The sequence below is a fragment of the Phragmites australis genome, chromosome 6, assembly GCF_958298935.1.
Source record: "Phragmites australis chromosome 6, lpPhrAust1.1, whole genome shotgun sequence".
In the NCBI taxonomy this organism is placed as follows: Eukaryota; Viridiplantae; Streptophyta; class Magnoliopsida; order Poales; family Poaceae; genus Phragmites; species Phragmites australis.
Window position 1 is genome coordinate 34,489,213 of NC_084926.1, and position 15,704 is coordinate 34,504,916.

A 15,704-nucleotide genomic window follows, 5' to 3' on the forward strand; every position below is an offset into this window, starting at 1 on the left:
ATCCGCCACGTGGTGGCTTCTCGCGAGGGCCTCAGTGCCCAGGTCACTGCTCGGGCCTAGCGGTCCTCGGGTGGTCCTACCGCTTGGGCGTGAGTGGTCGGGATTGCCTGGCCCCGGGCTCCCCATCATGCTTCCCAGTGCTCGGGCGCTCTGACCGAAGGAGCCAAGTTCCTAGGCACCCCGAGCTCGGAGCGCATACCTCTCCTGGATCGGTCGGCCGAAAAGCTGACAGCTGTCTGGTGAGTGGTTAAAGTCATACGAATTTACATTCAGCAATCTATTGGTCCCGAGTTATCCTCAGGGCCCTCGTATTCTAATCTGTTCGGCGAGATGGTCTCCTCGCGCGCAAAACCCTGCCCACGTGTCCGCTTTTCCCGGAACGACAGAACAAACAGTAGAAAGGTGTACCGTACGAACGGCAATGTCTGACCGAAGTCTTTCATGGTGGTCGTGGTGTTCGGTCCGCTTAAAAGTACCTCGGGCACTACCGAGCCTCTAGGGTTCTCGGGTAATCCTACCGCTCGAGCAAAAAGTGGTCGGGAGCCTAGACCCTGGGGGTGGGCTGTCGGTGCTCGCGGTCCGGTCCGTCCTAGCCCGGGCACCACCAAACCGTGGGGACTCTTGGTCACATTTTTGCCCGCACGTGTCTCCGGTCTGCTTGTTTGAGTGGTCGCAAAATGGGAAAGCGTTCACTGGTTGTGGCGTGCCCCGTGCTGGATCGACCTATCTCCCAAGCAAGGAAGTATGTGCCTTTGTCTCTTGACTTAGCCGCTGCGGACTAGCGAGGACTCGGGGGCTGAACACGCGAAGAAGGCCTCACTACTCGGGCGATGAGTGGTTGGGGCGACTTTGTTCTCGGGGAGGGAAAGGTCGGGCTCGGTCCGACTGAGTACTCCTCGGGACATCAAGTGAAAAGAACAGAGACTTCATCAAGCATCAGAGAGAACACTGGAGTTGCGACCCCAAAGAAAGGCTTCCATTATATTCAAAAGAAAGGACAGCTATTCTGAGGGATCACTCCCATATTTACATCAAGTCAAAGAAAAAGAAAAGTACAAAAGCCTAATCTTAGTCGGTGGGCTCGGGAGGCGGCGAGGAGTCCTCGCCGCTTCTGCCAGCGTCCGGCGGTGGCGGCGGCTCCCGCATGAAGCAAGCCGCCACCTCGGTGGTGACGCCCCGGACAGCCTCCCGGGCGGCCTCCTCCTCGGCCTCGACCACCCCTTCCCGAGTTGGCTCCAGCGAGAAGTTTGGATCCCAACTCCGGTAGCAGGCTAGGACGTGCTCGGCCACTGCTTGGGCCAGACCACGCCCTTCCCGGGTGGCTAACTCCTGCATGGCCTGGGGAAGTGCCTTGAGTCACCGGCTGATCTCCTCGAAGCCGAGGGTGATGTGGCCGATGGTTGCTCGCTCCATCCCCTTCTCGCCCACGTAGACTTGCCTAAGCCCAGCCACCCTCACGGACCTCCGTGCCTACCGAAGGATGTCTCCCATCATCGGCCTAACATTGGTCCGCTCGGCGTTAACGGTCTCGAGCTCGTCCTTCAAGATATGCAGCCACTCCTCAAAGCTCAGTCCCTCAGCCGTGCTGGTCAGGACTACGACGGGCGTCGAGACTTTGGCTTGCTTCTACTTCACCTGCTCGGCGAGGGCAGAGAGGGCCTGCTCCCGAGCAGTCAGCTCCGACTTCCACTTGGCGGCCTGCTCCTCCCGAGCAGTTAAGGCCACCGACGCCTCGACAGCCTCCGCCTCCCGGCGAGTTAGCTCCTCCTCTCGGGCATCCAGAGCCGTCACCGTGATGCCGACGTCGGTCTCGCGGATCGCGACGTCCTCCTCCCGACGGTGGACTTCGGCGCGATTCCGCTCGACCTCGTCCTTCTGGCGGGCTAAGTCTGCCTGGGAGGCCTCCACCACCCTCTCGCGCAGCAGGATCGCATCCTCCCGAGCCCGCACTAATCGTTCCCTGGCGAGCAGCTCGGCGGCCCGCCACCGCGATATTTCACCCAAGCGGGTGGCTTCTTCTTGCGCAGCGATGGCCTCCTCGCGCACCTCTTCGAGGGTCTCCCACTCCGCCTCCATCGCGCGCCACTCCCTCTCATAGGCGGCGCGGGCCGTGGTGATGCGGGCCTCCAAAAGGCGGCCGACCTCGGCCAACCGCCCCCTCTCCTCAAAAAGGGCGGCGCGGTCCGCCTCAAGTTGCTCCCGCTCCCCCGCCACGGCCACCTCCAGCCGCTCGATCACCTCCCGGGCGCTTCCTAGCACGTCCGGGAGGGGTTCTGCGGCCCAGCTGGACGACGGCCGGGCGCTGGGTCCCCTGCGAGCCCTCTCTGCCGAAGTGCTCGGGGCCCCCAATGCTGCCACGTCGGCACCGCCCTCGACGAGGCCATCCGCACTGCACTCAAAGTGCTCGGGGCGGGCTCAGCCGGCACCGGCTGCTCGGGCGCGGCCTCTGCCCTCGGCTCGGGGCAGGGCGGCGCCTACGGCTCCGGTTCGGTCGGCGCGCTCTGCGGCTCCGGCTCCACCGGCGCGCTCGGCTCGGGGGCTGGAGCCGGCCTCGGCGCCTCCAGCCATCCTTGGTCTCCGGCGGCGTCCTTAGGCGGCCTGAAAGGAAAAATAGGTCAGTCTCCTAATCCACTCCGGGCGAAGCATGCTCGGGGAGAAGAAGAAAACTTACGCAATCTTCGGACTTCAGTATTGCCATCGCGATTCCGGGATCTTGAAGTCCGGGCCCGACGGCTTCGGCCCGGAATCTTCGGCGGGGGGCTCTACGGAGCCGCCGCGGAGTCTGTCTCTGGCGGTGGGCCGGCTTGGGCAGTCGTTATAGACGCGCTCCCGTGCCGGCCTTGGTCTGTGGGCTCCGGCACCCGAGGCCTCGTCTCCGCCGAGGTGCCCGTCACCGGCGGCAGGCCGGCTTGGGCACTCGCTGTAGACCCGCTCGAGCGCTGGCCTTGGTCTCCGTGTTCCAGAGCCCCGGACCTCGCCTCCGTCGTCGACCCCGCGCCGGACCATTGGCCACCCCGGCCTCCCTCCTTCGCGCCGCCCGTCGACGTCCGGTGCCGTGGAGGTGATGGCGATGACAAGGACGTCGGCGTAGGCACGAACGCCCGGGGGCGCTTTCCTTTGTCCCCCGGTGCCACCGCCGCTCCGCTGCCGGTGGCGCTTCCTCCGCCGGCCTGGTGGCTGCTGCCTGCAGCAGCCCCACGTCCGGCCTGCGGCCTGCTGCCCGCGGCGCCCGCACCGCTGGTCTGCTCCAGGCCACCCGCGGCCCCCCTGCCGCTCGCCTACGGCCTGCTACTGGCGGCGTCCCCGCCAGAGGCCCTCGGAGCGCAGTCGGTCGCCTCATCCACCCCGGGAATCTGGATAGTCCTGGGGTTCCGGCGCCCTGGCCGGTCGACCAGGCCCTGGGCGTCAAACTCGGGCAGCGTCGCTTGCAGCGCCACCCGGTTCGGGTCGGCACAGAGCGCCATCTGTTCCCGGGGGAGCACTGCCCGGGTCAGGTCCTCCACGCCGGTCACCACCCGGAGCAGGCCCACCAGCGCCGCCTCGTCTAGGTCCCAGTCCTCGCCGATCTGGGTCCTGGTGATGTCTTGGGAGCCCGTGTACATCCAGCAGGGGTGGACCCACTCCTGCAAGAGCGCCAGGCAGCGGCGCAGGTAGTCCGCCACCACCATCACCGACGTAAGGCCGGCCTGGCGCAGGTCCTCGATGTGGTCCAGGACCGGCTGCATCCGCTTGTCCTCCGGCGGCGGCGCTCCCAGATTGACCTCTGGGGTTCCGCCACCACCATCACCGACGTAAGGCCGGCCTGGCGCAGGTCCTCGATGCGGTCCAGGACCGGCTGCATCCGCTTGTCCTCCGGCAGCGGTGCCTCCCAGATTGACCTCTGGGGTTCCGCCACCACCTCCGGCAGCGTAAGGCGGTCGTGGGGGCTGACGTCGACGTAGATCGAGTCGCGCCGCCAGTCGTCCCACTTGCTCCGCAGCACTTGCGGGATGTACAGCTCCGCCAAGCCGTCCTGCAGCCGGAAGTTGCAGCAGCCGACGACGTCCGCGGTGGAGTAGCCCCTCTTCTTCCCGGCCGGTCGCAGCACGAAGAAGTGCCAGAACAGTGACACCGAAAGCGGCACCCCGACAAACATCTCGCAGAAGTGTGCGAAGATGGCCAAGATGATGACCGAGTTCGGGCTGAGGTGCGCCAGTTGGATCACGAACGTATCGAGGATCTGGAGGAAGAAGGTGGAGAACGGCGGCACCAGCCCGGTCGCCACGAATGAGACAAAGATGACAATCCGCTCAGGCCGGTTCGTGACCGGTGGATAGCTCACCGACCTCACCACCGAGGCCTCCCGCTGGCCCTCGGGCACCATCATCTTCCGCACTCTGTCCGCCGCCTCCTCATTCACAAATCAGGACTCCGACAGCACGCTGTCGGGTGTCTTGTCGCGGCGGCTACCTCCCGCTCTTGGCATTGTGTCAGGGTGGGGGATGTGTTGGGACGGAGGAGGAAGAAAGGTGTGCTGATCGCCTAAGGGAGGGCGAGAGCTCAGGAGCGCAAGGAAGAAGAAGAAGGAGAATACTTGATTGCAAAGATGGCGTAAAGAGGGGGGTGGTTCGCTCCCCTCCCCGTTTTATACCCCAGGGAATTCAAACGTCTGCTGCCGCGACGTGCTCGGCTAGACAACTTCCTCGGCTGGCGCAACCGCCAGGCGAATCTCCCTCGGGCCTCGCGGTTGTCAGCGGTTGCCACGCGCATTATCCCCGATCTGCGCGGTTGCCACATGCGCCGCCTTCCTCGTTATCACGCGCCGCCCGCCTCGTTATCACGTGCCTCAGGAGTCAGCTGGACGCGCGTCCGCTTGGCTCCCCGTTGGGCCGTACCAGAAACATGGGCCGGAGAGGCCAGCGCCTTAAAGCGCACCACGTGGCGTCGGTGCTGGGTTCGGCCTTGATGACGACGAAGGCCCCATCCGCAGTCTCTGGGCCATCGCCTGCCAATGGGCCTGAGGGCTGCTGTCGGTGAATCAGGAACCAGGGGTCCCCGAATCCCGAGGCCAGGCCAGCAATCCGCCACGTGGTGGCTTCCCGCGGGGTTCACCTCCGCGAGGTACGAAAAAGACTAAGTCCCGGGAGAGGGCGCTCGGGGCCACGAACAGTGGTCCCCGAGTACCCGGTTTCCCCGATGATCTGCGAAGACTAAGTGATCGGGAATAGAGTGCTCGGGGAGGTGAACAGTGACCCCCGAGTACCTAAGTCCCGCGACGACCAGGAGAGCCGAGTACCGGGAAGGGTGTGCCTGGGGCTGCGAACAGTGGCCCCTCGGGCACCCGAGTACCCTGAGGACCCAAGGAACGTAGTTCCGGGAGAGAGTGCTCGGGGCTGCAGACAGCAGCCCCTGGGCACTCGGTTCCTCGAGGATCCAAACAGTCAAGACCGGGAGAGAGTGCTCGGGGCCGTGAATGGTGGCCCCCGAGCACTCGGTTCCCCAAGAACCAAGAGAGGGCGTTTCCGGGAGAGAGTGCTCGGGGGGTGAACAGTGACCCCCAAGCACTCGGTTCCCCGACGGCCCAAGGAGTCTTCCGACGGTGGCCCCCACAGAGGTCCAGCGATGAGGTGTCAGCCAGTGAAAGGCCCGATGTCGCATTTAAGAGCGCGCGTGGCCTGTCACCTCCAACTGCTCCCGCCACGCTCGGTGTCAGTCCCTGCCACATTCTAGCAGAAGGGTGTGGGGACATTTAATGCACGGGTCCCATCCCGCGTCATTCAGCTCGCCTCGGGATAGCTTTGCAAGGCCCGAGGTGCCCCGTCTGCCACCCTGCTGTGGCAGGCGTACAAGATCGAACGGGCACACCGGGCCGCTCTGCGGCTGCCCCGTGGGCCCTCTCCATGGCGCCCATTGCCAGCGCCATTATGACGACCAAAGACCGGGCGGGGGCGCGTTTTCAACCCCCCGTCACTTCGCGCAGAGGCCATGATGACTCCCTTTCCATTTATGGTGCCTTGTAACTTGTGCCCTCCCTTTTGGGGTACGCTACCGCCGGCGGGTATTTAAAGCAGCCGGTAGGCACGGACAAAGACGATCGGAGTTGAAGCTAACTGAAGCACAGAGGACGACTCTCGAACTCTCAGGCACTTGCTCAGAGACCGAAGAACATCTTCGTACAATCATAGAAGCTGAGGCCACCGAAGAACAAGGAGCCCAAAGCTCTAGGATAGACAGACATTCTTGTAACCAGCACATTCCTAAGAGACATTCTCAGGGCATTTATAGCATCCACACAGGAGTAGGGTATTACACTCAGTGCGGCCCGAACCTGTCTAAAAATCTCTCCAGTGCATTTACTGCATCCTACCTTAGATCATTCCACACCACCTGCCATTTCATTCATATCCATTTATTTCTCCAGCAAACATATTCAGAATCATCCCCCCTGCTGAATCTCAAAAAGGGGTCCCTCAGGATCCCTACGATAGGAGTTAACCCTCTGACAGTCGCCGCGGATCAAACGAAATCACAGCAAGATCAAACATCCTCAACGGATCCAGTCACCGCCGCCGAAGCAACCTTGCGCTCAGTCGGAGGCCGTTGGAGGAGGGAGGCCACGACTAGAGGAGGAGCTCGGCTGGAGGCCATTGGAGGAGGAGGGTAGCGACGGGACTAGCCTTCACTGCTCCTCCGCCCACCGTTCCCACTCTGCTACCTCCCGGTGCAGCACCGCCACGTGCTCCTTCATCTCCCGCTTGGTCTGCTCCCACGCATGAGCTACGTGACGAGCCTTCGCTGCTTCTCCGCCTGCTGCTCCCACTCGGCTGCCTCCTAGCGCAGCACTACCATGCGGTCCTCCATCTCCCGCTTGGTATGCTCCTGCACTGACCGGAGCTAGCCTCGGTGCTCCAGTGCCTTCTCGAGCACCTCCGCGAGCGACACCTCCACCACCACCCCGTACTCAGCCCTCACTGGCTGCTCACCTGGGATCCCGCCATGGCGTACACAGACATCGAGTTGTGTGCGGCGAACAAAGGATAAGGCAGAGAGAGAGTTCGAGGTGGGAGAGATAAAGTAGATTTTTTTGGCCGGTCGGACGAGCGGACGCACGCAAGATTTAATTGGATTGAAGGTAAAAATTGGATTCAACGTCAAAATTATTGTCGGTCTGAGGCTTTAACCAGAAGAAAAATGGATTTGGGCATCACTGCTGTCTCACGTCATCGGCCAGCAGTGATACCCCTTATCACTGCCAGTTCGTAAGTCATATTGGCTGATTTTTCATGCGAGGCTTATGAACCGGCAGTGATGTACCATCACCGTCGGCTCATTAGGGACCGGCATATATGATCGGTTTTGTAGTAGTGGAAGACGGCTACCAAATCCTGACATTGGTTCAGGATGCAGTTAGGAAACAGGTAAAGCCTTTCGGGGGATGAGCATATTAGTGACGGGTGAAAACGTCACCTGTCACTAAAGAGTATCATCAGTGATAACCTCACGCGTCACTGATGACTCGGTCATTAATGACGGATGCATTTACCACCCGTCACTAATAACCCAGTCCCAGTGACAGAGTGCCATTACCACCCATCACTAAGGACCGAGTCCCAGTGACAGAATAGAAAGGTACCTGTCACTAATGACTAAGTCATCAGTGACGGGAGAGAAAACTATCCATTACTAATGACAGGTCACAACTGAGATCCGTCATTTATGACTCGTCACTGAGTGATGGGTTCAGTTGTAGCCCGTCACTGGTAATCGTCATTAATGACGGATTTGAAACCGTCACTAATGTATCATCATTAGTAACGTGTTCGGAGTGACGGGTATAAGAACTGTCACTAATGACAACGCTAATCACCTGTCACTAATATATTATTCTAATATAGTGTTTCAAATACGAATATAGGGATACCATTTTTTTACTATAAATTTTGCATATGATTCGACTAATTGGCTGTCAAAATATACAAATAGGTTGAATCTTAAAATGCGTGCCGCCTTATTAAAGGAGTGCTGTATATCACCCGTTTTGCATGCCTGCACCTATCGCCATGCATGCTCCAGGCAAGCATATCTTCCACGTACGTCCTAACGTCCATGCGTGCCTGGAGAAGTGTGCATGCACGCTGTACGCAAAATGCCAAACCTCGCTGACTCTGATCGTAGTAACACTTCAACTGGCGCCAAAGCTCTCAAAACAGGTGAGATCGCTCGCTGGTCTGACTGCACTTGTCGACTGTAACATCTGGCTGGTGATCATATATTTCTCTGTCCTTGACTTCACAAAGGACTTGAGAAGTTTCCATGTGGATCAAATGAAGCAACCCTAGTCCCTAGGAGCAGCTAAGTTTGGCACCTAGCTAGTTCATGCGTCGGGCCGCTCCAATGCATAAGTACTACATACCACCATTATAAATAGAGCCCCTGTCTCTGTATCCATCTGTTTGAAGCTTAATTTGAATCCAGTAAGAACATCTAGTATACGCGCGAAATTATATGGCACCCGTTTTGCATTGGTACCAACATAGCCAGTGCACAATTTTAGCAGAAAAAAATCAACTGAAATCGATCTTTTGAAAACAGTGTACATCAGGGAAGCAAGAGAGAGGTACATTATTGGACTCTTCTTTTTTAATATAACATACTATTTAAATTTGTATAAGCATCAAGTCCTAGAGAAAATAGCATAGCAGAATTTTTTGATCTACTGACCGGATCAAGGCCTGTATACGGAGTCAAGTCGTTCATTCTTAAATTAGTTGGCATCAGTTCCTCGCATTATCGATTTCGACTTACAATGCAGCACGGACAGTATATATTGAAATATACACACACCGAAACATTGGTACTCGCTTCGGTCACAAAAGATATCTTCTACGCTACTTTACTTTAGTAGTAAACAATTTCATCTCTTCGATGATTTGATCATCTTAAGGTTTACGGAGTAAAAGTCAACCTCCTCCAGCTATTATGAGCAATAATCTATGACAAATGTATATATACTGATCATTTGGTCCAAACTGTCCAAGGCTAATTCTTACAAAGTCAACTCGAATGCAGTAGTGATTTGTAGACCAGTTGCATGCCTGCACTCACCGCGATGCATGCTCGAGGCAAGCAGATCTTCCACGTACTTGCAACCTCTCTGACTCTTGACTCTGAGATGGTCGTCGAAACTCCTTTATAATCACACAAGAGCTGAATTACTGGTGAACGCTCACTGGTCAGATTATACGACTTCTCGGCAGTAACAGCTGGTTGATGATTGTTCATCTCTATCCTCACTTAGAGCGTCTCCAGAACTATAGGATGTGTTTGCACTACTACAGAAATGATCATATTCGTCACCTCATTACTACCGGTTCTAACCTAACCGGCAGTGATGTGATTATCACAATCGATATATACGAAAATTAGTATCACTACCGATTTTAGAAAACAACCAACAGTAATAGGTCATTATCACTGCCGGTTCAAAACAAAAACCGGTAGTGAACCAGAGACGGACCTGAATTTTGTTTTCAAACCACTTTAGTCACACGCATTCACGTACTCTTGTTCGTCCCTAAAAAATCTAAGTCTCATTTCCCATCCTCACTACTCGCTCTCTCTCTCTCTCTCTACTGCCGCCACCCACTTCCTGAGTGTCGCCGCCTCTCGCCCCTCTCCTCTCTCTCTCTCTCCCGACCATGGCAAGGTCCACGCAGGAGGAAGGAAGGAGGCCGGGCCTGGAGGAAGGTAGGGGTGGCCTGGAGGAAGGAAGGCGGTGATATCCGCATCAACCTCCACGGCGACTTCTCCCATCTCCCTCCTCACCCAAGTGCTGCCGCATCTCGCCCCTCTCCTCTCTCTCTCTCTCTCAACCATAGCAGGGTCCACGCAGGAGGAAGGAAGAGGGCTTGGCCCAGAGGAAGGTAGGGGTCGGCATGGAGGAAGGATGGCGATGAGATCCATGGCAACCTCTCTCATCGATCTCCTCCTTCGCTTGTGCCTCCTCCGCCTGCGCCCCTCTGCTGCTCTGCCATGGAAGCCTCCTCCCACTCACACGGATCTAGTGGCCCTCTACTACTCCGCCATGGTGAGCATGCACGGCAGTGCTTCGGCCATCGCAGCAGAGCGGCAAACAAGCAGGGTGACGCCGGAGCTGACGACCATGGCGAGGGAGGTGGTGAGCAGGATGAGGAGGTGGCAGTTCTCCGCGAGTGACGACCAAGGCATTTTGCTTTGTCCGACAAGAATCAGTGTATTTTGCTTTGTGTTTTTTTTTCTATGTGATGACGAAAGACAGACTAGATTGTTCTGTTCTTTGGATTTAGTTTGTGTGTGCCATGCTTGGGATTGTGGAGGAGTCTATTTCTGCTTGTAGTACATGGAGGAGGCCGTGGAGGGCACTCGCCGGTGACCTGGTCGGAGCAGCACCGACACCTGGATGCCTAGCTCCAGTCGTTTTTTCTTTTCTGTTTACGTTTTTTGAAAATACCAATATTGTTAGTGGACAACAGCCATCAGTGATAGCAATCTGACTATCACTACCTATTGCATACTGCTGGTTAAAAAACCGGCAGTGAAAGCCAGTTTGGCACCGGCAGTAAAGCCATATTCTGTAGTAGTGTTGGTTTGTGGGATGAGGTTGGATAGAAAATGACCATCCACATTTTTTAGGTGTTTGGTTGGAGGGTGGTTGGATTGGATCATCCAACTTTTGGAAATATTCCTTAAATATACTGGATGAAGTGATCTATTCATTTTGGCCAGACTAGGCCATACATCTTGGCTAATCATGATCGTTAGTAAAATAATTAGTAATAATTACATATTGTATTACTAATTAGTATTTATTACTATGAGATTATGGTTGTTAAGTGTTTTTGTGTTTATTAGTGTACTTTCATGTGTCAATTAGAGTACGATCAGTGATATTTAGCATATTTATTGTTAATTACTAATTACTATGATAATATTAGCATTGATAAGTGTAAGTGCGTGTTGATTAGTGTATGGTTAACTATTATTATTTAAGATTACGAAATATAATTTAGTTAATTACTCTCATCACATCCACCCTTATCCCTTCAACCAAACAGAAAACTGGTTCATCTCATCACCCAACCAAACAGATAACTTAGATGGACATATAAAAAAAATAGGGACAGCATATCAGATTCATCATTATCTTCTAACCAAACGCACCCATAGTCAACTACTAGTTTTAATAGGTGTCCATGTCATCTATAGATAGCACCATAGAAAACTCCTCTAATGGACTAGCTATAGTATGATCTCCAATTAAGAGCATCTCCAAGAGTCTCCCAACTTTACTCTCAATAGTTAAATTTAGGGAATTTTACCTTCAATCCTAGTTCCAATAGCCTCCCAATCTCACTGCCAATATTTACCAACCCCCAACATTATCCCTCTCGCTAGCTACTTGTGGGTAGTGCCCCCTCGCTCCAAAAAATGTTCGACCACCTCGGGCTCACCCCTTGTCTACCCGTCAGGAGCTCAGCCATCAGCCGACCAAAAAGATCACCGCACGCACTTGTCCGGCTGTCAGCCGGCAGGCGCCAATCATCGGAGCACGATGGCGCCGAGGAAGGTCGGCATGACAACGACGCTGGTGGTAGAGTAGGATTTAGGGAGCGACAGGGCCGACGTGAAGAAGTGGGGTAACAGATGGGCGGTGTGGAGGCGTGGAGGTGAGGAGCGGGCGATAAAGGAGAGAGTTCGTCTGTTGCTGTTGTGTGCAAGAAGGGAAGGGGTGGCGGCAGCTCAAGGACGGGGTGACAACTTGAGGACCCGCCGGATGCTGCGCTGCTCGAGGGTCTCCTCAGTGACCTTCAGAAGTCATGGCTCGAGCCCGATACGCCTCTCTTCTCCGACCTCTCTCTGCCTTCGCGCTCTTCCTCGAGTTCTTCCTTGCTGGAGAGGTGGTGGATTTGGGTGGAGAGATGAGAGGAGGCAGTGGATCTCGTTGTTGCTCTACTACGTGTATGCAGGAGTTCGGGAGAGTGATGGAGCTGCGGTTGAGCGCGGTGGTGCTATTGCTACAAGGAACAGGGAGATGGCATTGTGGATTTGGTGCTCTTTGGTGGTGGGGAAATGCAATGGAGAGGTAGATGGTGCTGCTAGATTTGGTAAACCCGCGAGAAGATGGATTGGAGAAGCTAGCTGTATATTTGCTTGGATAGATGCTCTGCTCTGTCATTGATTTTGTGTTGCTCGATGTGGGAGAGGGGAGGGAGATGATGGCTGGGGTCCACTGCCGATGAGATAGAAGAGGGAGCCATTAAAATATAGGGATTGAGGTATAGAGAGTCTGTTAGAGAATGTAGCAATATAGGGAGGAAAAAAAAATTAGAATGACTCACTATATAGAAATATAGAGAGTAAGTTTTAGGGAGGCTCTTGAAGATGCTCTTAGGTCTACATATAATAGGGCATTAAAAGTTCGCATCCACATAAGCTATAGACCGAATATTGATTAGCAATTAGCTTTTCTCTCTCTTCTCTTCTTCTCTCCTCCACAGAGGCAAAATGTGAGGTGGATTTCTTCTAGCTAGCTGATTGTACCACGTAGGACAAAGCACTTGAGAAACTTCCATTTTGACCGCCGAAATAATCCTAGGAGCATTCCTTCTAGCTATCTGACTGTACCACGTAGGACAAAGCACTTGAGAAGCTTCCATGTCGGCCACCGAAATAACCCTAGGAGCTTGGTTTAGAACCTAGCTACCTCACATACATCCAGTCAATCTGCCATGCCACTATAAATAGAGGCCCGTCTTCTTCTGGCCATGGTACACCACAACTAAAACACTAGTGTCTCACTTTGAAGCTAGCTGAGAACAGCATCTTTCACATCCATCTCTGCCTAGCTTGCTGCTCATAATAGATCACTATGAGGTCTCTTGCAGCAGTAGTGGTTGTGCCCTTGGTCGTTGTGGTCGCCCTGGCCGTTGTCAGTGTGCCGATAGCCTCCTCCACTGTGGCCGGCGTGGCCCCGACCTCGGCGCCGTGGGTCACCATCACCAACATCGGCGACCCCTTGTACCAGCAGGTGGCCAACTTCGCGCTGCTGATCCACACGTTTGTGTTCAAGGAGAAGCTCAGTCTCGTGCAGGTGGTCTCCGGGAGCGTGCAGGCCATCGGCGTCGGCAACAACTACAGCCTCCTGCTGCGGGCGGCGAACGGCACGGGGAGCGTCGGCAGGTACCTGACGGAGGTATGGGGCGTGCCCGGGTCGACGGAGAGGACGTGGAAGGTGCTCTCGTTCGAGCGCGTCGCCGGGAACTGATCGACCAGCTTATGGGTGTGACCGTGTGAATGAACCGGCCCTGTTCTTTCAGTTTCGTCTTGGCATGTGGCCGGCCGGCGGCCCTGTGCACATGTGTTTCTGACTGATATATCTAGCTAGGTATTGCAACTCGATGTTGTTATTTTTGTAGTAGTACACGAGTGTTTCACTGTCACCTTTGTAGTAGTACACGCGTCGCGGGAAAATTTGTTGTATTTTTATTTATTTATTCTTCTGAAGACTCAAAATGTTGCTGCCGTCATGGGAACAGGATCCTGTGTAGCAGCGAGAGATAGGCAAGATCCTAGAAGCATTTTTTGAGGTGAAACCCGCACTAGTATTAGTTGCAGAATTGATGCACTAATCAACTCAACCGACGCTTCTTAAGGTGTTAAGGAAACGCATGGGAAAAATCAGTAAAACTGCACTATACTGTAAGAATCTCGAGAAGAGAAACAAAACGCGATGAGATCGACGTCGCTGCGTTCTCGACAGGCTGTTTGCATTGCCAGGCGCGCGCAACGTGCGCCGCAGTGGCTACCGCTTGCGTGCGTGATCCCGACGATTCCCGAGGCCGAGGCCGAGCCCGACCCACCGCGCGTCGGCCTGTAGCCGGCCCGGGCAGTCAACCGCGATCGACGGACGTGGCAGATTTATCCCCGGTGGCAAGATGATCACCAGATCTATCAAACTCAATTGCAGAGATTATGTCATCTGCAACAAAATAGCATACCGAATCAACATACAACTGATACAAGGCAACATTTTTAACTTTGCTCACACAAAAGAATGAGATTCCTCGCCCATTCAAGGATGCAGTGGATCCGGGAAGTAAGTTTAGACTCATTGTACAGTATACAGTAGTTAACCTTCAAGTCCCAAATAAAAAAAGGATAGAGCAAAATCATTCGCAGATCATCTGGCTGACATACACACATATATGTATCATCTTACTTCTAAATACTTCCCAAAATGTACAACTCCCATGTACATCTGTCACGCCCGTTTCTCCCTCCTTCTGATCTCTCCCTGTCGCTGCCATGTGGGTCCTGCTGGTCATCTCCTTTCTCTCTCCACCGAATCATTCCCTTCCTCTTCTCCCACACCAGCTGCCTGATTCAATCCCATTGATTACGCGTGTGAGTAAAGGATGGAGGCCACGACTTCTCTGGTAACCTATGCTGCAGTGAAGGAGATCATCAAGCCAAAAGCATTTGTGAAGGATTGACGATGGGAGAAGAGGAAACGGAGCCCGAATTTCTCGCCACCGTGTTAATTTCCAATCGGCCGATTTGATTCTCCCTCTCCAGTGTATAAATGGCCTTGAGACCCTCCGGCCGAGCTTCCTTTCACCGCACCGCGCCGAGGTAGGCCGCTCCTCCACCATTCGATCTTAGATGTATAGCGTAGATTAGATGGTAGATACCTAATCGCCTTAGATAGATCTCTGTCGTCCGATTGAAATCGTGCGCGTAGGATTTAATTAGTTTCGCGCCGAGTCAGCAATCCTAGTTAGCATCCATGTAGGCGTTTTTATCCTACGTGGCAGTCCAATCAGCTAGTCCAAGCCCAGTCAGCCATCCACATCAGCAGTGACATCAACGATTGCACAATAAACTCAATTTTTCTTTAGAAAAATAATTCATGATAATCTGAATATTCCAAAAATAGGTTTTTATGTTTAGAAAATTCCAGAAATTAGAAAATGCTTTATATAAATGTTTAATAGGTTTTTAATAGGTTTTTAATTCTGTTTTAATTCTAAAAAATAGTTTTAAGGTTAGAATAAATGTTTTTATTTTGGAAAATAGTTTAGAAAATATAGATTAATTCTGATAATCTTTTAAACATGTTTTTTAGTAAAATAAATTCTTTTAACATGTTTTGTTGCATATAAATTAGCTTTATTTCCAGAAAAATGCCACTAAATTCTATAAAATAGCTTTAATCAATTTTATGCCATAAAATAATTCTAGAAAATTTTGTATAAATGTTTTAGGCCTTTTAAAAATTAGGTTTAATTCCATAAAATAGTTTTTGTCACTTTAGTCGCTTAGAATTTCGTTTGGTTGTAGTTTTCGCTTCATTGCTCTGATTTGGACTGTTCTTGCACCCAAATCTTTCTTAAATTGTGCTCTAGCTTGTTCTAGTTTTTGTTTTATGTGTTTTCTTTGCTTAGTGTTTGTTCTTAGTGGTACTTGTTTGCTCGCTTGTAGAAAAGTTTGTTCCGGAGGCGTTCGAGAGTATCCAGGATCAGGACATCGGGGATTTCGAGCAACTCAACGGAGAAGGAAAGTGTCCTTGAATATTTTGCACCTATTTTTATAAATTTTTGTTTTATGAATTGCATGCTCGTCAAACATGATATCTCATTATTAGGGTTTACTAGTTTTCCTCAATCTTACTTGTAGCCGTAGATTAG

At 53.4% G+C, this 15,704-nt stretch overlaps 1 protein-coding gene across 1 annotated transcript; it reads left to right on the plus strand.

The window, feature by feature from the left end:
• The first annotated feature begins 12,886 nt into the window (after positions 1-12,886).
• LOC133923158 (cysteine proteinase inhibitor 5-like) lies at positions 12,887-13,282 on the plus strand. The gene has a single exon (XM_062368594.1). The coding sequence runs from the start codon at positions 12,887-12,889 to the stop codon at positions 13,280-13,282; it is 396 nt and encodes a 131-aa protein (XP_062224578.1).
• The last annotated feature ends 2,422 nt before the right edge of the window (positions 13,283-15,704 follow it).